This window comes from Bubalus kerabau, chromosome 10 (genome assembly GCF_029407905.1).
Source record: "Bubalus kerabau isolate K-KA32 ecotype Philippines breed swamp buffalo chromosome 10, PCC_UOA_SB_1v2, whole genome shotgun sequence".
Classification (NCBI taxonomy): domain Eukaryota; kingdom Metazoa; phylum Chordata; class Mammalia; order Artiodactyla; family Bovidae; genus Bubalus; species Bubalus kerabau.
Genome location: NC_073633.1, coordinates 64315363 through 64339019, shown reverse-complemented (window position 1 = coordinate 64339019; position 23657 = coordinate 64315363). Strand labels below are relative to the sequence as shown.

Sequence of the window (23657 nt, the reverse complement as noted above, 5' to 3'; positions counted from 1 at the left end):
TTAATTTGCCAAGTACATTTTTAATCATAGATTCATCATTATAAATGGAGTTAAACTGTCAAATTAGGCTCTTCCCCTCTCCTTCCAAATCTATTTCTTAAAAGTTCTCTAAGGTAGAATTAAAATTTCATGAGCCTCGACATCATGGAAAGGGAATCAGTTACAAGACAGAACATAGTAAGTGCCTTAGTAAGTACTTGAGGGGTAAGTTATAAAATCATGTATCTTATGATTTGTTGGCAATGACAGGAGGTAAAAAGTTGGTGAAAAATAGGTATTTTCAGCCTAAAAAGTTGTTAATTCTGGAATCTTTCAAGTGTCAATTGGTTCTGATGCTGACCTTGTTTGAAATTTTTGTAAATAATTTATAGTTAAATTTCACTTTTATGAGGGATACAGTACTTCACTCTCTTGAGTAGAAAAATGCCAAGCATATTAACAAATTTCAGGAAAATACTGTAAGATACTAAGAATTGGCAAAAATAGGTGGGATAGTGAGGAACAAACTTACTACCAGTTTGTACCCAAGAGAAACACTGAAGAATCAGTGTGGATTATTCTGTTAAAAAAAAAAGATAATGGCATCCAGTCCTATCACTTCATGGCAAATAGATAGGAAAAAAAGTGAAAGCAGTGATTTTATTTTCTTGAACTCCAAAATCACTGTGGACAGTGACTGCAGCCATGAAATTAAAAGACACTTGCTCCTTGGAAGGAAAGCTATGATAAACCTAGACGACATATTAAAAAGCAGAGATATCACTTTGCCAACAAAGGTCCATGTAGTCAAAGCTATGGTTTTTCCAGTAGTCCTGTACAGATGTGAGAGTTGGACCTTAAAGAAGGCTGAGCACTGAAGAATTGATGGTTTTGAATTGTGCTGGAGAAGACTCTTGAGAGTCCCCTGTACAGCAAGTAGATCAAACCAGTCAATCCTAAAGGAATTCTACCCTGAATATTCATTGGAAGGACTGATGCTGAAGCTCCAGTACTTTGACCATCTGATGTGAAAAGCTGAGTCATTGGAAAAGACTCCGATACTGGAAAAGATTGAAGATAAAAGGAGAAGGGGGCAGCAGAAGATGGGCTGGTTAGAGAGCATCACCGACTCAATGAGTTTGAGCAAACTCCAGCAGATAGTGGAGGACAAGGAAGCCTGGCATGCTGCATGCAGTCCATGGGGTCACAAAGAGTTGGATGCCACTTAGTAACTGAACAGCAGCAGCAGCAACTCCTGTCTACAAAATTAAGGATTTTTGAAAACCACATCAAGTTGAGAATGTTGGTCTCTCCAAAAATAAAATTAATAAGATCTGGGGGTAGTCACAGAAGTATAGCCAAATGATAAAGAAGGAATGTGCATATAGTCAAGGCCTCTAAAGTTGTGAAGGATACAAACAAGTTAAATATTGAATTACTTATGCCCAGGATAGTTTATATTTTTATTTCTCACCTGGATTACTCTTGGTAGCTCCCAACTCCCAAGGACTCTCTCTGCTTCTGGCTCATGCTTTCTCTTCTGTATGAATTGCCCTTCATCTGGTTAACTTCTACATATCTTTTAAGTTTCAATTCAGCCATCTTCTGTCTTCTCCTGACTCTCTGTATAGCATTATTCTCTTCCTGCTCCTCAGTTTGCACATATTCATCTAGTTAACTCTCTCTAATTTTTGTCTCTCTAGTCATTTATCTCTGTAAGAATCTTGGGAAATTTTCACTTAATGAAAATAATGTGGTTTGAATGTTATTCTCAATGTTAAGCCTTTCTTAGCCTTTCTTAGATGACAGTCTTTAATTCTTCTGTATCACAATCAGAATTTTATCTGACTGTTCTCCAGATATTGTCCTCTTTCATGTCTAGTCTTTTCTTCCCCTCTATTTTCAACTTTTTACCTCTAATTTTGAATTCTTTCTGGTCTTTGCTTAAACATTATCTTAATGTGCTCTTTGTCTTAAACTCTTGAAACATTTCTTGAGCTCTGCTATTACTGAAGTGTCAGTGCAGAGGCTGGATGGCTGACTGTCACAGATGCTATTTAAAAGAGGCCAATATGGAATAGAAGGTTAAACAGATGATTTGAAAGCTTAAAATGAGAGGATATTCTAGCTGAAAAGCACCTTAGAAAGACTTAGACAAGTGGTTTCCAAACATGATTAAGAATCAGAAACACAAAGAGAGTTCTGAAAAAATGATACAGATTTTTGAGTCTTACTCCTGTACCTTTTGTATCTGTGTCTCTGAAAGCCTGGTTGTAGGTATAAAAAGATTTGTAGATTCTGTGAAGTCAGCTTATTCTTGGTTATCTTGGAAACTGCTGATCTTCACTTTACAGACAAAAGAAAGTTCTTTTTCACAATCTACATCAAGAACTGGTTCTCTTGACTACTATTAATGAGCCCACTATTATTTTCTACTGAGAAGTAGTTCTCTTCTGTAGCTTTCATTTAGCTAGCAAACAGCCTGATTTATTTAGTACACTTTAGGTGGTGTTTCCTTTGAAGGAGCCAGTGTGTAATATGACTGAGGGTGCAGTTCTGGAACCAGAGTATCTGATGTTGAATCTGCCTTTTTCATTTCTTGTCTTGGTACTCTGGGTGTCTTCATTGTAGGCTCTTGACTGCAGTTTCGTCATTTGTAAAAGAGAATACTAGTTGCAGAAGTTTACATTTTATTTTCTGAGATACTTTTTATTATTTAAGAAGGTTTTTAATGGCAAAGCACTCTGGTATTCTTGCCTGGAAAATCCGATGAATGGAGGAGCTTGGCAGTCTACAGACCATGGATCGCAGAGTCAGACACGACTGAGCAGCTTCACTTTGTATTGTAAATAGGCAATCCAAAGAGTTAATGTGCCATTTAGGATTAAATTTAGTTAAATAGCATATTAGAAAACAGGGCCTTATGCAAGGCACAGGGTATTGCTTTTTCCCATTAAAGAAATCTGGAAATAGGCAGCCTACTATTGATGATGGCTTTATGAACATAAAAGAGGAAGGAAGAGAGGAAGATTTTTTTCTTCCAGGAGGATTCCTTCCAGAAGTTGTGCACAAAATGTGCATATAATTTCATTGGTCAGAATTCAGTCACATGGGAGAAGAGTCTGGAAATGTTATCTCTTTTCTGGGTGGCTATTTACCTAGTTAAGAATGGAGGGTTCTATAACTTATAAAGAAGAGGAGAGTGGATATCGATCTGTGCTCTGCCACAATCACAATATGAATTTTGTGGCTCTGGATGAGTCATTTGGGTATACAGACTCAAAGGAATCTGAACCTGGGTAAACCTTGTTCTTTGACAGTAAGGGAGATTTTACATTGAAGGTTCCATCAGTCCAGTTGGTACAGGAATGTGCCTAAGAGCATTTTGTGAAACAAAAACACAGTGAGATCTTCATTCATAGTTCATTAAACATTTTTGCATGAGAAGAACAACTTTTCAGTAGACCTGACTTATCAGTTGTCTTTCCTGGTTGAATTGTTTTTAGCTTTGAAGGGAGCTAAAAAAATGAAAGACTGTTTGTCTTTGATAAATTAATTGTCTGAAAACTGTAGTAGAGATTCAATAAATAATAGCTGCTTTGTTATTATTATTACTATAAATATTTGATTAGATTATTTCCCAGACGCTTTTCAGTTTAAAAATTGTCACTGAATCCTAGTATTCAGTTATTTTATTTCAGTATTAAATGGTGCCTTTGATAATTTTTGCTTTTTTCATAATTTTTGCTTTGAACCTCTGTTTTTGTTTTAAAATTCTAGTTCTCAATTTTGAACCATATGGACTCTCTTTTTCTTCATCTGGCTTCACTGGACGGCAGTCTCCTGCTGGCATTTCTCTTGGTTCAGATATATCTGGGAATAGTACAGAGATCGGACTAAAAGAGTAAGTTCCTTTCTTATTAAAATTGAGAACATGGGAGTATTTAAATGTCTTTAAATGTTGAAGGGTTCCTGAAAGCTAAATTCTGCATGGGTTGTTGTTTCTATTTATTGCTTTCAAAGTACTGATAGTGTACAGACTGTCGTTATACTTTAAGAGAGCTTGCTTCCAAGACAGTACAGAAAGTATACATGCTTTGTGTATGTTATTACTATATACCATGTATACACAAACACATTTTTAAAGTAGTGTATCAGAACTTCTATACCCAGGTGAGTATTTAACATATCATTCCACATTCTTCATAATCTATTTCTTAAAACCATCTCATTGGAAATTGACAAACATAGATGAACATAAAATAAGGTGACAGGTGACAGACTTCACTTGATAAAGCTGTATATTTTGTTCAGAATGCTTTCAGAGCCTCTTTACAGCCACCTTGAAATTTGGTGATACATTTGTCTAAACGTCTAAACATGGAACCAAATCTCCATCCTTTTTAGGTAATTTTTATTTTTGAAATATGACTAAATTAGAAATTATGATCAAGTTAATAAAATGAGATAATGTATGCAAAGTGCCTTGTACAACCCAATACATAATAAATGATTGATAAATGGTAGCTAATATAATTAATAATTGTCATTGCTGTCATTATTGTTATTAACTAAAAGCTGAATTTACTACATAAAAGTAGTAGTCAATCTGGATAACTGGTCGGTATACCAATGTGACATAAAATAATGAAAATGGCATTCTTGTTTGTGAAGGAGCTTCTTCTAAAAGAATTCAAAAATATTTTGTGTAATGTCAGCATTGTTGAAATAAATGATAAAATCTCATATGAAAGGTGACATTTGAATTGACTCAGTGACCTTATTTTATGTTTATCTTTGTATTTGTCAGCCTTCCAGTGAGATGGTTATAAGAAGGATTTATCAGAAGAATGACAGAATATGAGAAACATAGAATGATATGCTGAGTGAAAAGGCATAAGTTCAAAACCTCTTTCCTAGCCTTTTTTTCCCCTGCTCTGTTGACACCCTTTTCTTTCCCAGACATTTAATGTCAGCATTACAAGCATGGGGTGCAGATATGGTCCATGAACATATGATGGTGGTGGTGGTGATAGCATTTAAGTACCTTAGACAGCGAATAGAGAGGCAAGGCAAGGAGAAACAGAAAACCCAAACCCTCCCAATCCAGGGAGGAAATGTAGTCCCTTTTACTGAACAACAGATGATGGCACCTGCTTTTTTAGTATTGGAACTAGGGTCTGGGGGACTTGACAGGACCTTGTGAATCCTATATGTATACATGTACTGCACACAGAGAAAAGACATTTGGCAAAGCTGCTAAGGAATTATACATATGCCGTATTATCATGAAATGCAGTGTGAGGGGTGAATTTAAAATTTCTATCTAAAGAGGACCACAGCTCACACATTATTTCAGATTAGGAACCTGTGTGGTAATTGGCAAGGTGAATCAGCTTTAGAGAGGAGATGATGGTTCTTCTTCGGTCTCTGGCAAGCTGAGAATAAAGTGAAGTGAAAGTGAAGTTGCTCAGTCGTGTCCGACTCTTTGCGACCCCATGGACTGTAGCCTACCAGGTTCCACTGTCCATGGGATTTTCCAGGCAAGAATACTGGAATGGGTTGCCATTTCCTTCTCCATAAGATCTTCCTGACCCAGGGATTGAACCTGGATCTCCCGCATTGTAGGCAGACACTTTACCGTCTGAGCCAGAATAAAGTATAGCAAGCCAATTTAGAATTTCTTACCTTAAGTCCTATTGTAGAGCAGCACCATAGCTCGAATGGGAATTTCTGGAGCTCAAAGTATATTCCCAGTCTTTGAATGTTGAGTGAGTGAGTGAAACTCGCTCAGTCGTGTCCAACTCTCTTTGACCCCATGAACTATACAGTCCATGGAATTCTCCAGGCCAAAATACTGGAGTGGGTAGCCTTTCCCTTCTCCAGGGGATTGTCCCAAACCAAGGATCAAACCCAGGTCTCCCGCATTGCAGGTGGATTCTTTACCAGCTGAGCCACCAGGGAAGCCCAAGAATACTGGAGTGGGTAGCCTATCCCTTCTTCTGCGGATCTTTCTGACCCAGGAATCAAACCAGGGTCTCCTGCATTACAGGCGGATTCTTTACCAGCTGAGGTACCAGGGAATCCCCTTCTAAAGATTGCTTCATTGGGCTTCACTGGTGGCTCAGATTGTAAAGGATTCACCTGTAATGTGAGAGACCTGGATTTGATCCCTGGGTTGAGAAGAGCCCCTGAAGAAGGCAACAGCTACCCACTCCAGTATTCTTGCCTAGAGAATTCCGTGGACAGAGGAGCCTGGCAGGCAGCAGTTTTGAAGATTGTTTGGCCATAATTTACATCTGTCTTTGAATGGCCTAATTAAAAATAGCACAAAAGGTATACCATATAAAACTATGTATTATATTAATATTATTATTGTCAAAATCCAGGCAAAGATGACTGACGTTTAAAATTTTTTACAATGTTTCGTATCAGAAAGAAGCATACTTTGTGTGTGAAATGGTTTTATGCTGCTCTCATATACTTCCTATTTAGACTTTCTATATGTAATGCATGATAGTGAAAATTTTTGTGGCTCAGATCATGAACTCCTTATTGCCAAATTCAGACTTAAATTGAAGAAAGTAGGGAAAACCACTAGACCATTCAGGTATGACCTAAATCAAATCCCTTATGATTATACAGTGGAAGTGAGAAATAGATTTAAGGGACTCGATCTGATAGATAGAGTACCTGATGAACTATGGAATGAGGTTCGTGACATTGTACAAGAGGCAGGGATCAAGATCATCCCCATGGAAAAGAAATGCAAAAAAGCAAAATGGCTGTCTGAGGAGACCTTACAAATAGCTGTGAAGAGAAGAGAAGCGAAAAGCAAAGGAGAAAAGGAAAGATATAAGCATCTGAATGCAGAGTTCCAAAGAATAGCAAGGAGAGATAAGAAAGCCTTCCTCAGTGATCAATGCAAAGAAATAGAGGAAAACAACAGAATGGGAAAGACTAGAGATCTCTTCAAGAAAATTAGAGATACCAAGGGAACGTTTCATACAAAGATGGGCTCGATAAAGGACAGAAATGGTATGGACCTAACAGAAGCAGAAGATATTAAGAAGAGGTGGCAAGAATACACAGAAGACTGTACAAAAAAGAGCTTCACGACCAAGATAATCACGATGGTGTCATCACTCACCTAGAGCCAGACATCCTGGAATGTGAAGTCAAGTGGGCCTTAGGAAGCATCACTACAAACAAAGCTAGTGGAGGTGATGGAATTCCAGTTGAGCTATTTCAAATCCTAAAAGATGATGCTGTGAAAGTGTTGCACTCAATATGCCAGCAAATTTGGAAAACTCAGCAGTGGCCACAGGACTGGAAAAGGTCAGTTTTCATTCCACTCCCAAAGAATGACAATGCCAAAGAATGCCCAAACTACCACACAATTGCACTCATCTCACATGCTAGTAAAGTAATGCTCAAAATTCTGCAAGCCAGGCTTCAGCAATATGTGAACTGTGAACTTCCAGATGTTCAAGCTGGTTTTAGAAAAGGTAGAGGAACCAGAGATCAAATTGCCAACATCCGCTGGATCATAGAAAAAGCAAGAGAGTTCCAGAAAAACATCTATTTCTGCTTTATTGACTATCCCAAAGCCTTTGACTGTGTGGATCACAGTAAACTGTGGAAAATTCTGAAAGAGATGGGAATAGCAGACCACCTGACCTGCCTCTTGAGAAGCCTGTATGCAGGTCAGGAGGCAACAGTTAGAACTGGACATGGAACAGCAGACTGGTTCCAAATAGGAAAAGGAGTATGTCAAGGCTGTATATTGTCACCCTGCTTATTTAGCTTATATGCAGAGTACATCATGAGAAATGCTGGGCTGGAAGAAGCACAAGCTGGAATCAAGATTGCCGGGAGAAATATCAATAATCTTTGATATGCAGATGACACCACCCTTATGGCAGAAAGTGAAGAGGAACTAAAAAGCCTCTTGATGAAAATGAAAGAGGAGAGTGAAAAAGTTGGCTTAAAGCTCAACATTCAGAAAACGAAGATCATGGCATCACTTCATGGGAAATAGATGGGGAAACAGTGGAAACAATGTCAGACTTTATTTTTTTGGGCTCCAAAATCACTGCAGATGGTGATTGCAGCCATGAAATTAAAAGACACTTACTCCTTGGAAGGAAAGTTATGACCAACCTAGATAGCATATTCAAAAGCAGAGACATTACTTTGCCAACAAAGGTCCATCTATTCAAGGCTATGGTTTTTCCAGTAGTCACGTATGGATATAAGAGTTGGACTGTGAAGAAAGCTGAGCGCCGAAGAATTGATGCTTTTGAACTGTGGTGTTGGAGAAGACTCCTGAGAGTCCCTTGGACTGCAAGGAGATCCAACCAGTCCATTCTAAAGGAGACTAGTCCTGGGTGTTCTTTGGAAGGAATGATGCTAAAGCTGAGATTTGTGAAGAGTTGACTCATTGGAAAAGACTCTGATGCTGGGAGGGATTGGGGGCAGGAGGAGAAGGGGAGGACGGAGGATGAGATGGCTGGATGGCATCACTGACTCGATGGACATGAGTTTGAGTGAACTCCGGGAGTTGGTGATGGACAGGGAGGCCTGGCGTGCTGCAATTCATGGGGTCACAAAGAGTTGGACATGACTGAGTGACTGAACTGAACTGATAGGTGTGTGTGCCTGTTACAGAGGATGAGATAGTTGGATGGCATCACTGACCCAATGGACATGAGTTTGATCAGACTCCGGGAGATAGTGAAGCACAGGAAAGCCTGGCATGCTGCAGTTCATGGGGTCACAAAGATTTGGACACGACTTAGCAACTGAACAACAATAATGCAGGCTCCATTTTCCTTCCCTTTCTCATTTTTGCCCATTATTGTGGGTTGTTGCCAACAACAGTGTCTGCCAACTCGCTTGGAAGCTTTGGAGCTAGAATGGCCCATCAGAGCTGTCCTGAGTTGGGCTGAAATGGGTGGCCAGGACTCTATATGTCTGCTCATTAATTATTGGATGTGGGTGGCCTGGGAAAAGGGCATTTTCTGCAACTGATGTGACTCTGCAACTGATTCAAATCCCTAAGGGTTCTACACTCCCAGCAGCTGCACCAGTGACTCCTTCATTGAAGGGGGATCTGGATGGAACATCCCAGGATCTACTACGCTTACTTTTCTTTTTTTTTATTAAATTAATATTTGAATCATTTGGAGAGTTTCTCTCTCTTTTTTTTAAACTACCCCTTAATAATTAAAGGATATGTTTTGGTAAACAAGGTTAAAAAACACACTGTCATTCTCCTGGGGGATTCATGAATCCCTTGTTGCTGTTGCGCATCCTAGAGATGCTAGGGTCATTTTAGTGGCTCCCATGATGACTTTTTTATCTGCTCACACAAGATCAACCAGTTTTCTTCTGCAACGTTTGATAGATAAATAACAGGATTTTGTTTTTTAACTTTTAAGAAAACTCTTTGGTATCTGAAAGAGAGAAATGAAGATATTTATAAAGGAACATTCAACATTTGTTGAATGGACTGATTTCCTGTAGGGCGTTCTTTATTAGTGTTAGACTTTCTTTTAGACAATTGGTACTTAATAGCATTAATTCTTCACTCAGTATGAAGTATAATGATCTTTTTTTGTTCCTGGAGTACTACAGAAAATCAAACTGACTGTGATTCCAACAAATCATTAAGTAGAATGAAGTAGAATAACAATCAGTACAGATATTTCTGAAATCTTATTTTAGAGTCATTTCATGATCTGCCTATCTTGTATTGTAGCACAAATTTTAAAAATGCAGTTTTAGATCATGGCAGAGATACTTACATGAGTTGGTGCCAAGGACACATGGTTCTTAAATGAAAACAATAGAGGCAGTCTTTGGTTGTTTGAGCCTACACTTATGATTTGCAGCTGTAGCTTTTGGGACAACAGTAGATGAGTCTTAATCCTAATCACTGCTTTATTCTTCTTCACCTCAGGTATTAACTCCTAACTTTCATGCTTTTTCCAAAAGTATCATTAATACTTTTTTCTTTTATAGATCAAACCTCATTCATTTTTATTAATGTACATTATAATAGTTAACGGGGCTTTTCTGGTGGTTCAGTGGTAAGGAATCTGCCTGCCAGTGCAGGAATGTGGGTTCAATCTGTGGGTCAGGAAGAACCCTGGAGAAGGAAATGGCAACCACTCCATTGTTCTTACCTGAGAAATCCCTTGGACAGAGGAGCTGGGTGGGCTACAGTCCCCTGGGTCTCAAAAGAGTTGGACACGACTTAGTGACTAAACAACAGCAATAATAGGTGAAAATGTAGATTGTGTTCACATTAATAAAGTCTTTTGGATTAAAGGTAAATTTACACATATGAGTAGATTTGAATGAATTTTTTTTTTGCTTTCCACAGGATTTTATGTAGTAAATTTATAGAGTGTTAATTCCTTCGTTAAGTGATTATAGCCATGAAACTATGTCATTTCTGATCTTTAACCCATCAGAAGTAAGGATAATTTTGAAAAGTCATACATTGAAAGGAACTGATTTATAGTATTTCTGTTTTTGGACATCTTATTCAAACAATTAAATGAAAATTAAATGATCTGAAATTTTAAACTAAGCCTTGAGTTCTGTTGCATTAAATATTTTGGCTGGAGGGTTGGTGAAGGTTGGCTTTAACTAAAATAAAAACTGCAGATCTCAATTTTATTTCTGGCATATAGAATATAATCTGAAAGCTATTTCTAAAAGATGACAACAAAGATGTGTTTTTAAAAAAATGCCTCATGAAGGTAACTGTTTAGCAGTTATTTAAACTGACTTGATTTCATTATAAATCTCCTTAGGACAAATGGCTTGAAGCTGGAAGGTATAAAGAAATTGTGGGGGAAAGAGGGCTATCTTCCCAAGAAAGAAAGCAAAACTGGTGATGAAACAGAAGCTCCACCAGTTTCTCAGGAGAGTATAATGGTGGAGAATGGAGATCAAACTGTAACAAAAAAGGATCCATCTCAAGTCCTTACCCAATCTAAAGAGGAGAAAGAAAAGCGGCTGCTGGCATCATCATTGTTTGTTGGGCTAGGATCAGAAAATACAATCAATTTGGTAAGTAGTCAGTTATATTCCTCTGAGAATCTTATGTCTCCTGTTTTGAACAAAAAAACTGGCTCTATAAAAGCTCATGACTGTTAATCTATACACATTGTGGGAATGGCTCCCGCAGCTCCAAAGCCATCAGTGACATACCTTTTATATTCCTGAAGGAGAAAATCTTACTGGCTCAGTTTCAGTCAGGTGTTCTCTTTACTCAGTGCAAGGGTCAGAGTCCAGATTAAGTTGCAAATATGACCATGTGTATTATCACCCCCTTGGGTGGAAAGGACAGGCTTCAGTGGAAAGGGGACTTGATGGAAATTAAAAATAGTAATAGTTAACAATATTGATGTGTCTGTGGAAAAAGTACTTCTTAAAATGGTTATTTTTAATAGTGAAAAATAGGAATCGATTTAGATGTCTTAAGAGAATGGGTACATAAATTATATTAGCACTGAATATGACTTTGTCATTAAAAATGATAAATACTGCATTGTAAAATTTAAAAATACTTACGTATATCAAGCAAAAAAACCCCAGAATATTAATTTTTTATATTGCTTGTAACTGTTAAGATAAACGTGTATTGAGATTGAAAGGAATTATACAAAAGTAATAATTATATTCAGAAATTTTGATTATGATTTGCAAAAATTTTTATGCTGATATATTATTCTCTTAGTAAAAGAATAAACTGTGGAGTGAAGGACAGGTGCTATTTTTGAGTGTCTGCGTATTCCATATGTAATTTTCCATTTGATGGGCAAATGATCCCACCTAGTGCAAAATTATGATTAGAGCTATATTTTCTTCAGTTTTATATCACAGTTTTTTTCATCCTTCACCTCCCTTGGTGCAATTTTCCCTCCATCTCTGTCAACACTAGTCAAGTCTCTAGGCTACATTCTTTGCCTGTATCTCTTTCTTTTCCAGAGCTTATTTTTGTCAGACTTGATAATCAGAAAAAGTGAATTGAATTCATCCTAAAAGTATTAGTAGGTAATTAATGTATCTTAATGTTGTCTCAGCATGTGTAGTTCAGCAGCAGAGTGACTGATCTTGAGTCCGTGGGCTGTTCCAGCAGGCTGTGGTGGTTTCCATTGAATGATCTGTCACTAATAGGGCAAGTTCTCAGTGGTCAGAGAGCATCAGGGTCAGGGTGCTCCAAGGCTTACGAAGCCCTGATTGGTCAGCCTTTTTCCTGGTGTTGAAGGATTTCTACCTTCTCAACAAAGTACATAGCTTTCAGAGTATTTCTCAGGAGAACATTCAGGGTGATAAATTAATTAGACTTTTCTTTTTTTTCGGTGGGCTCGAAATAAGAAATGTAAGTAGGATGTTTCTCTATTTAAGTTAGGTTAAATCCTTTCTGCATTACCCCTCACACTTTTCTTTTTTCTTCAGCTGTCACTAGATTAGTTGGAAAAAGTGTAAAAAGAGTGTATTTCCTTGTTTCGGGGGGTTCTGAATTATGTGAGGAACTGTGTTATAACTCAGATGGCATCTTGCAGAAAGGAGGGGAAGCAAATAATTACGTAAAATTAGCATGTATTGTTTTTTAATAATACATGTAATAATGTTGTTCAGTTGCTCAGTTGTGTCTGACTCTTTGCAACCCCATGGACCATAGCATTCTAGGCCTCTCTGTCCCTCACCATCTCCCAAAGTTTGCCCAAATTTATGTGCATTGCATTGGTGATGCCATCCAGTCATCTCTTTGTGAGGCAAGAGGGCGCTTGAGCCATCAATCTTCTTGCATGAATTCGCAGCCATTTCCTTGGGAGGCTTAGCTCAAGAATAGCAAATTTGCTGTTCCCATCCCCTGAGTCTGTAACATACTTCACTAGTCACTTTTAGAATTCTTTCCTTCTGTGAGTTCTAGTTAGCCAGTGCTAGTTGATTATTAAGGTAAAGTCAGTTTTTCTTCCCTGTTTATTGACTCACAGGCCATAAAAATAGGACTATTATAGATTACTGAACCAAAGTTTGAGCCATCCCTATGTTTAAGGGTATTTTAGCTTCTACAGGACAACTCTGGAAACAAAAAATTGCTAACTTTCTCACTGTTTTTAATTTGTGCAATTCTGTACTCTAGCATTCTGAAGTCTAACAAGATTTAGAATTGTTCATTGTTGACTTTTTCACCTTATTTCTTTTTCTGGTTTTACGTGTTTTTAATGAGAAGTAGATTTAGCTTAATAGTAGATTTAGCTTATGTAGCTTTCAGAATTTTAGGGCTTAACATTTTATTCATCTCTAATAGGTAGAACCTTAGCTAGTTACTACATTGTTCATTTGAAATGATTAAAAAAAAGTTTGACTCATGATGTAGTAGAATGGTTTCTTTTTATATTATTATGTTTTATCTTTGCAGCTCGGAAAAGCGGATACCATTTCTCACAAGTTTAGAAGGAAATCAAAAATCAAAGAAACCAAAAGTGAGGAAACAACCACTGATCAAAATATAATCCGTTCTTCCTTTAGTTCTTCATCAAATGTGACTTATGAAGAAGATTATTGTTTGGATAATTTGCAGGATAGAGGAGATAAAGAATTAAAGAAATTTTCTCTCAGTTCAGAACTTTTGGATTCTGAGTCACTGACAGAACTGCCCTTGGTTGAGAAAATCTCAAATTGCAGGCTGTCTATACCCTCTTTGTTTGCTGATAACAACATGGAAGTTTTTCATCCTCCTCAAGCCACTCCAGCCTCAGTTGCCAGTGAAATCTCTTTAGCTTCTTCTTTGTTGGAAGAAACTACTGAACACATACATTCAGATCTTATGGAGGTCTGTAATAATGAAGCCATATCTGTGTCTTCTTACAAAATTTGGAAAGATGATTGTTTGCTGGTGGTCTGGTCAGTTTTTAATAAGAGTGGTTTGGAACTGAAAAGTGCTAACTTAGAAATTGCTCCTGCAGAAAATTTCAAGGTAAGACAATGAATGGTTTATTTTTTCTGCCTTAAATGGACAGTGCTTCCTTAGTGTTTCTACTGTTGATGCTTCTGATGGCTTATAAATTTCTCCCACATCCTTGTTTCTTCTTTAGCAAAAACAGTGAAAGGTGTGACAGATTTTTAAAATTATTTTAAGTGGGACAAATCATTCAAAGGAGACAAGGGAACATAATAAAGATTGTATTAGAGAAGACTGAGAAAACTGGTCCAATTTCTTCTCTGAGCTAGAATGCATTGAGTGGGATATTACCTGGGCCTGACCTGGCAGAAATTCCTAATGCAGATGTGTGCATTGTGCTGCCATGCTGTGTTAAGTCGCTTCAGTTGTGTCTGACTCTTTGTGACCCTATGGACTGTTGCCTGCCCTGCTCCCCTGTCCATGGGATTCTCCAGGCAAGAATACTGTAGTGGGTTGCCGTGCCCTCCTCCAGGGCATCTTCCTGACCTAGAGATCAAACCCATGTCTCCTGCGGCTCCTTCATTGTAGGTGGATTCTTTACTGCTAAGCCACCAGAGAAGCCCATAGATATGCATTAGAATCACCTAATTCTAAAAACCTAAAAACACAAACCAAAACCCAATTCAGTTGTCTGAGCTTTACCACCAGAACTTGATTTGAGTAAGGGTGGAGAATGAGAGGGAAAGATAGACCTGCTTTTTTTGTTTTTCTTTAAATTCTCCTAGCTTTAAAAACCTGCTACTAGTTAGTATTGAGAGCCACAGGACTGTTGTCTTTTTTTTTTTTTTGGTTGTTGTTAAACCACACAGACATTTTCATTGTAATGCTGTTTGTTGCATAATTCTGACCTATGTGTTGTTATTTCTTAATTATCTATGCTAGTGAATTTTTCTCAAGTGAAGTTGTCAGTTATCCTAGTGTTGTGGCTTGTTATTGATATCTCACTATAGTATGCTTTTGTACCAATTCAGTTAAATAGAATATTGGTATTCATGTGATAGTCTGTATTGATACCTTCTTCAGTACTTACTTTACTTTTATTTACAGATCACTGAGCATCCTGGATGCTGTTTGCCCATAATAGAAGCAGAAAGCACCAAAAATTTTCAATATAGTGTGCAGATGGAAAAACCATTTACAGAAGGAAATCTGTCTGGTTTTATAACTTATCAAGTGATGGATACTCACTCTGTTCAGCTTGAATTTTCAGTAAACTTATCACTGTTAGATTTCATTAGGTAAATATTTTTTGGAATATTAATTCAAGTTGTTCATTCATTCAGCAAGTATTTACTAGGCTCTTCTCTGGACAGAGCACTGTACTAGGTGCTAGGGAGTATAACACCGCAAAGGGAGGAGAGGGTTCATTCTAGGGAGAGACATTGAACAGTCATACAGATGCATGTATAACTGTGAATTGTGCTATGAACAGGAAGTAAATGGTGTGATGGATGATTATAGTGTGGGGGACCCTGTATAGGTTGGGGTTGGCTAACCTATGGAAAACTTCTGAGAGAAACTAATGTTAATGTTTCAGTTCAGTTCAGTCGCTCAGTCATGTCCATCTCTTTGCGACCACATAGACTGCTGCATACCAGGCCTCCCTGTCCATCACCAACTCCCGGAGTTTACTCAAACTCATGTCCATTGAATCGGTGATGCCATCCAACCATCTCATCCTCTGTTATCCCTTTACTCGCCTTCAGTTTTTCCCAGCATCATGGTCTTTTCAAATGAGTTAGTTCTTTGCATCAGATGGCCAAAGTATTGGAGTTTCAGTTTCATCAGTCCTTCCAATGAACACTTAGGAGTGATCTCCTTTAGGATGGACTGGTTGGATCTCCTTGCAGTCCAAAAGACTCTCAAGAGTCTTCTCCAACACCTCAGTTCAAAAGCATCAATTCTTTGGCGCTCAGCTTTCTTTATAGTCCAACTCTCACATCCATACATGACCACTGGAAAAATCATAGCTTTGACTAGATGGACCTTTGTCGGCAAAGTAATGTCTCTGCTTTTTAATATGCTGTCTAGGTTGGTCATAACTTTCCTTCCAAGGAGTATGTGTCTTTTAATTTCATGGCTGCAGTCACCATCTGCAGTGATTTTGGAGCCCAAAAAATTAAAGTCAGCCACTGTTTCCACTGTTTGCCCATCTGTTTGCCATGAAGTGATGGGACCAGATGCCATGATGTTAGTCTTCTGAGTGTTGAGCTTTAAGCCAACTTTTTCACTCTCCTCTTACTTTTATCAAGAGGCTCTTTAGTTCTTTTTCACTTTCTGCCATAAGGGTGGTGTCATCTGCATATCTGAGGTGATTGATATTTCTCCCGGCAATCTTGATTCCAGCTTGTGCTTGTTCCAGCCCAGCATTTCTCATGATGTACTCTGCATATAAGGTAAATAAGCAGGGTGACAATATACAGCCTTGACGTACTCCTTTCCCAATTTGGAACCAGTCTGTTGTTCCATGTTCAGTTCTAACTGTTGCTTCCTGACCTGCATACAGATTTCTCAAGAGGCAGGTCAGGTGGTCTGGTTCCCATCTGTTTCAGAATTTTCCGCAGTTTATTGTGATCCACACAGTCAAAGGCTTTGGCATAGTTAATAAAGCAGAATTAGATGTTTTTCTGGAACTCTCTTGCTTTTTCAGTGATCCAGCAGATGTTGGCAATTTGATTTCTGGTTCCTCTGCCTTTTCTAAAACCAGCTTGAACATCTGGAAGTTCACGGTTCATGTATTGCTGAAGTCTGGCTTGGAGAATTTTGAGCATTACTTTACTAACATGTGAGATAAGTGCAATTGTGTGATATTTTAAGCATTCTTTGACATTGCCTTTCTTTGGGATTGGAATGGAAACTGACCTTTTCCAGTCCTGTGGCCCCTGCTGAGTTTTCCAAATTTGCTGGCATATTGAGTGCAGCACTTTCACAGCATCATCTTTTAGGATTTGAAATAGCTCCACTGGAATTCCATCACCTCCAGTAGCTTTGTTCGTAGTGAATCTTCCTAAGGCCCACTTGACTTCACATTCCAGGATGTCTGGCTCTAGGTGAGTGATCACACCGTTGTGATTATCTTGGTCATGAAGCTCTTTTTTTCCACAGTTCTTCTGTGTATTCTTGCCACCTCTTCTTAATATGTTCAGTTTCTGTTTAGGTGCATGCCATTTCTGTCCTTTATTGTGCCCATCTTTGCATGAAATGTTCCCTTGGTATCTCTAATCATCTTGAAGAGATCTCTAGTCTTTCCCATTCTGTTGTTTTCCTCTATTTCTTTGCATTGATCACTGAGGAAGGCTTTCTTATCTCTCCTTGCTATTCTTTGGAACTCTGCATTCAGATGCTTATATCTTTCCTTTTCTCCTTTGCTTTTCACTTCTCTTCTCTTCACAGCTATTTGTAAGGCCTCCTCAGACAGCCACTTTGCTTTTTTGCATTTCTTTTTCTTGGGGATGGTCTTGATCCCTGTCTCCTGTACAGTGTCACAAACCTCCATCCATCGTTCATCAGGCACTCTGTCTATCAGATCTAGTCCCTTAAATCTATTTCTCACTTCCACTGTATAATCATAAGGGATTTGATTTAGGTCATACCTGAATGGTCTAGTGGTTTTCCCCACTTTCTTCAATTTAAGTCTGAATTTGGCAATAAGGAGTTCGTGATCTGAGCCACAGTCAGCTCCCGGTCTTGTTTTTGCTGACTGTATAGAGCTTCTTCGTCTTTGGCTGCAAAGAGTATGATCAGTCTGATTTCGGTGTTGGCCATCTGGTGATGTCCATGTGTAGAGTCTTCTCTTGTGTTGTTGGAAGAGGTATTTGCTATGACCAGTAAAGTTATTAAGCTTTTATTAGACATACAGTATTTAGTTATTGTACTAGCATTGTGCAGTGCTACCCGCATAATTGAAAACAATCTTTTAACCCTTCTGCTCTCATTTAGTATTATGAATATATTGTACTGTGTTAAAACATTTTTTAAAATGAAGCATGCCTGAAGCAAGAATGTAGAATACCAATGAATATCTGTAAAAAAAATTTTTTAACCTTCCATATCCATCTATAATTTTTGCCCATTCTTCAAAGTCTTCTAGTAAGAACATGTTTATCAGTCTGTCAAAGAGTATGTATTTATGCCTGCTGTGCTGAAAAGATAAAATCCAGCCTTCAAAAAACTTACATTCTGTGACTATGAAGGTTATGTCCCATGGTGAACATTAGTAACTTGAAGAAGCACAGCATATGTGCCACAAACAATTCTGTTCTTATGAGTAAAATCCTCTGTATCTTAAAAAATTTTTTTCTTATTATAAAATCAGTACTTATTATAAGAATTTAAATGTTATAGAAAAATGTAAGTAGAATATAAAAATTTCCCATTCCCCCGGAGATTTCCCAGTGTTAACTATTTGATCTTTAGCTGCTTGAACCATTTAAAAACTGTATTTATTAAAATTCTTTCTTGGTCCATTTTGCTTAAGGTGCTGGATCTTTGTATTCGTACTTCTGTATATGACTCTGATAGAGTATCTCGTCCCCAAATCTAAAGTATGTGTGCTCAGTTGCTTCAGTCATGTTTGACTCTTTGTGACCTCATGGTCTGAAGCATGCCAGACTCCTCTTTCCATGGAATTCTCCAGGCCAGACTACTGGAGTGGGTTGCCGTGCTCTTCTCCAGGGGATCTTCCCGACCCAGGAATTGAACCCATATCTCTGGCATCTCTGGCATTGCAGGCAGGTTCTTTACCCACTGAGCCACCTGGGAATCCCCAGTCTAAAGTATACATGAAAGAAAAGTTTTATATTTGAATGATTCATGAAATTATTTGGTGAAATTTTACTGTAATGACTAATGTGCAGAAAAAGAACTGGGTGATTTATTGAAAAGACAGTTGTTCTGTAATAACATCTGTTTTCAGCATTGTCTTCAAGTTAGAGGATGGTCAGCATTCTGGTCATGTCTGGTTTAAAAAACATAGATTTCATAGGATTTAGATTTGTAATGATTTTTTTTTTTTATTCCCATGAATCAGTTGAAATGTATTTGTTTAGAATCATTTCATTCTTATGGACATAAATCTAATTTTCACAATTATTTTCAGGCCATTAAAAGTCTCGACTGAAGACTTTGGTAAACTCTGGTTATCCTTTGCAAATGATGTGAAACAAAATGTAAAGATGTCAGAATCTCAAGCTGCTCTGCGTTCTACCTTAAAGGCCCTGCAACAGGAACTAAGACTTCATGTTGTTGACATTATAGGTTTGTAGAGTTTTTGAGAAGGCAGTCTGTGTTTATGGGGCCTTTCTTACAATCAGAAGGCAAACTCTTAAAAATATCTAATTTCTTAGGGATGTATATGCTGTTATGAGCATTTTTTTTTTATGAACATCTTTTTGATAAGTGTGTTGTGCAGACTTTATTAAAGAATTTTTTTCTGTGGTAAAGTATATGTAGCATAATTTTACCATTTTGATCATAAAGTGTATTGGTGAGTGGCATTAAATATATTTCATTTTGTTGTGCGGCCATTGCCACTGTCATTTTCAGAACCTTTTCCTCTTTCTTAACTGAAACTGTACCCATTAAGCACTAACTTTCCATTGCCTCTCCTCTGCAGCCCTTGGCAGCCACCATCCTATTTTCTGTCTCTGAATTTGACTACTCTAGGTACCTCATCTAAGTAGACTCATACAGTATTCGTCCTTTTGTGACTGGCTTATTTCACTTTAATGTCTTCAAGGTTCATCCATGTTATGTGTCAAAATTTCCTTGCTTGTAAGCCTAAATACAGTCACATTTTATGAGTACACCATATTTTATTTGTCAGTTAATCTTTTGATGGGCATTTGGTTTGCTTCCACCTTTTGGCTGTTCTGAATAATGCTGCTTTGAACATGGATATACAAATAATCTGTGTTTGAGTCCCTGCTTTCAGTTCTTTTAGTTATATACCCCAAAGTAGAATTTTGATAATTGCTGTTTTAACGGGTATGAGTAGTGTGTCATTTTAGTTTTGATTTGCATTTCCTTAATGATCAGTGATGTTGAGTATCTTTTCACATGCTTATTGGATATTTGTATATCTTCTTTGTAGAACTGTCTGTTGAAGTCTTTTTGTATTAAAGAATTTCTGATTTTGTTTTGTTGTAGGTAATGAAGGGCTGTTGGCCTGTCAACTGCTCCCATCCATCCCCTGCTTGCTGCATTTCCGAGTTCATGGTGACACGTTAGCCCTGTGGTTCAGATCCTCCTGTTCTACTCTTCCTGACTATTTACTTTATCAGTGTCAAAAAGTGATGGAGGGATCCTAGCAAAAGCTCTGCTTATATTTTACTCCATCAGAATAAATGGTTTACATAGATAAACTTATTTACCAAAGTAAAAAGAATTAATGGTACTTCTAATGAAAATGGGGATTATTACAGGTTATGGTTTTATGTGTTTTCTTTATGGTTCATGGTCAAGAAAGATCCCCAAGAAACTGTACCCCTAACCTTTTACTCAGGATTGTACAGTAGGTTTGGGTCCTAAAAAAGTGGCCTAAGCTAATGTTATAAACTGCTAAAGATTTATATATATCACTTAGTGTAGAGGGTCTGAAAATAATTTATTTTGTTATAAATAATTTTATAGCAGATTTACTCTAGTGTTAAAGCTGATTTATAGTAAAGCCAGGTCTCAGTTTTCTGCGTTAATGGAGGGGAGACATGGACTTAATAATCCTAAATCAAATTCATATTTGGCTTTGGAATGCAGTATATGCTTTTTGGTCAGCAAGTCATTACTTTCAATAATGTTTGCTTAGATCAGTACTGAGCTAAGTTGGCACAGCACACACTAATACTTCAGGAGACCCATAAGCACGTTGGATTTTGGGGGGGTCCAATCTATGGTAGATGGACTTCCCTCACAGCTCAGTCAGTAAAGAATCTACCTGCAATGCAGGAGACCTGGGTTCAATTCCTGGGTTGGGAAGATCCCCTGGAGAAGGAAATGGCAATCGACTCCAGTATTCTTGCCTGGAAAATCCCATGGACAGAGGAGCCTGGTGGGCTACAGTCCATGGACTCGCAAAGAGTCAGACACGACTTAGCGACTAAACCACCACAATCTATGGTAGAGTTTTTATTATAACTTGATACACATAATTGCAAACAATTTGGCTACAAAATTTGTTTTCCACTTGCATTAATTTTTAAAATTCAAAATGAATTACTGTATTCTTGTTTTAAAAACTCAGAGCCATTTACATAATATTATCATTTAGAAACAAAACCTGTTAAGAGCACACAGTACTAAAGTAAACAGGTATAAAAGGACTTTTCAGTTAACGGCAAATATCGTAGTTACCACTTAGATTTTTTTGGCACATTAAAATATGTGAATAGAGTACAAATGGCAAAACCATCTTTCCTGGCCTTTGAATCCACTAGTACTCAATGGATGCAACGAGAAGAGTGATAGTCTAAGTTTACCATACAGAATCTTGAGTAAAATATATGATTTTCATGTTACAGTTGTGCCTATATGACCTCTGTGAGAACTATTATCAGTAAAAGAGGTTAAGCCTAATATGAATGATAGACCAGAATCTTATGATTATACATTTATGTTAAAAACAGAGTATTTTATAAAACCTTATGGTGCTGTGGAAAATATTTATTATTTCACTTTTTCTGATACTTCATGGTAGAAACTATTCAGGTAATATAGTTTTAAGTCATTGTAGTTAATACTCTGGTTAATTGGTACTGTTTATCACCCGGGTGTGGAATTGTGGTTTTAGGTTGTCTCATTAGTCATAACTTATAGGGAATTCCCCAAAGCTGATAGGCTTCACTAGTTATTGTGTTTAGCATATCTCTCCCTAAAAACAAAAGCCACATTAAGAAATTGATTTTTAAGTTACTCATTAAAAAAATACCTTGTTAATTTCATACTTCTAAAAAGCATGCAGTAAAACCTTGCTACAAGAGCAATGAGAAGTGGTTAGAATTTCCTGAGTAGGTTTTTCCTTTTGAATAGAATACCAGATTCATCCTCAAGCTCCCAGCAGTGTCATGACGACAGGAATATGAATGTTGGGCGAGTGTGGACACCGTTGGCTTTCTCTTTAGTGCTGCCTCTGTCAGCAGCACCTTCCCACCCCACCTAGTTCTGTTGATACTCTGACAAAGAGATAGGAAGTGCCCTCGCACTTGGCAAAGGAATGTAAAGTGTAGCAAAAGAGGTGCTTCATATTTTTGTGTCCCTGCTTCCATTAGTTTGTGTGGTCACCACGGCTGGGTGGAGTGTGGAGCAGTGGATGTAAGGTTCCCAGCAAGCAGGTGGACAGCTAGCTGGGAGAGATCACAGGTAGCTGTTGTGCTGCTTTGTTACAGGGTGTTCATGGGTGGCAGCAGCAGTTGTCATGAGAGACACGCTTGGCCCACAGTGCTAATGGTGGGAAATGTGTAATGGTAGGCTAGGGCTGGGAGTATGATTTTGGGTCTGTCAGAGGGAACATGCTGTCACTTTTGTTCTTTCTGAACCCACTGCATAAAGTAGGATAAAAGGATTTCTGCTGAATGTTTAATAGAATGTTTACATTTTTATATTTTTATGGTTTTTAAAAATAATAGGAAGGAGTAGATTTTAAAGAACTTCAGAGCAGTATAAATTCTGCCTAAACTAATGAATGTTTTAAGTTCTAGATGAGGCATCGCCAGCCTTTTCTGCATTGTAGGAGATGTGACGATGAAGTAGGAAGAACAAACTTTTTGGGGGCAAGATTGTCTCTTTATCTTATAGTTCAGTCAAGTAAAGGGGCGACATCTGGAGTGAGAGCTCTTGTGGAGGGGAGATGCAGCTGGTGAGTTCTCTGCTGGGCATCTTTGCTGAGAACACAGGTGGCAATGAGTGTGAATCGGGAGAATAAAGGGAAGACAGGAAAGCCTTAAGAGACAGTGGAGGAAGAAGGAGCAGGCTTCCACCAGAGGAGTAGATTAGTCGCAGGGGAGTGTGGGCCCTGAGAATGGGTCCTTCTGAAAAAAACTGCAGATGGAAGCTGAACAGTTACCAAGTGCTAATGTGCCAAGCATGCCAAGCACAGCATGTGCTCTGCAGAGGAGCAGTATTTTAAAAAAATATTCTATAATCTATGGAAACAATTTTGGTTAAAATGCAGTGTTTTATTTTTTCCTTTATTTTAGTTCATGTCATTTGTGTTTTAAAATATCGAGCAATTTTTTTTTATGGATTAATGTGGTCTTTATCTCATGTTTGTGAGCCACTGAAAGTGCACTGAACCTATTCACATGTCTTTTAAGGTGTTGTTTTCATTTGTTTTAAAATGTTAGGAGGGAAAAATGCAAGTGAATAACAGCTTACCAGGCATTAGTTGCCTTATTTTGGAATTGAATTCTGTAATTTGAAAAAATTCAGTTTAACATGTAATAAATGCAAAGTGATCTATGTTGTTGTTCTTCAGTCTATAAATTCTTTATCATCTAAAAGTAATACTATTCAGTAATTTGATAGGCATTAGCTAAAAAGAGCAGAAGCAACTGGAATGGGATGAAAAAAGTGATTTACTTATTATAGCCCCAAAGCATGTCATATAATTGGTTAAAAGTAAAGACACTGCTCTTTCTGTATGATGTTCAGAGAAAACTTTATGGGCTTCTGACAGATTAGAGCATGCATTGATCCT

General features: G+C 37.8%; 1 protein-coding gene across 1 annotated transcript in view; it reads left to right on the top strand.

Annotated features, from left to right (window-relative positions):
• AP4E1 (adaptor related protein complex 4 subunit epsilon 1) overlaps positions 1-23422 on the top strand; it is a 69871-nt gene extending 46449 nt beyond the window's left edge. Inside the window, exons 16-21 of the mRNA XM_055537977.1 lie at positions 3760-3883; positions 10806-11064; positions 13427-13984; positions 15017-15207; positions 19068-19225; positions 20117-23422. Of these exons, the coding sequence (XP_055393952.1) occupies positions 3760-3883; positions 10806-11064; positions 13427-13984; positions 15017-15207; positions 19068-19225; positions 20117-20277 (1451 nt within the window). The 3' untranslated portion in view covers positions 20278-23422. The remainder of the gene's footprint in view (positions 1-3759; positions 3884-10805; positions 11065-13426; positions 13985-15016; positions 15208-19067; positions 19226-20116) is intronic.
• Positions 23423-23657: the final 235 nt, after the last annotated feature.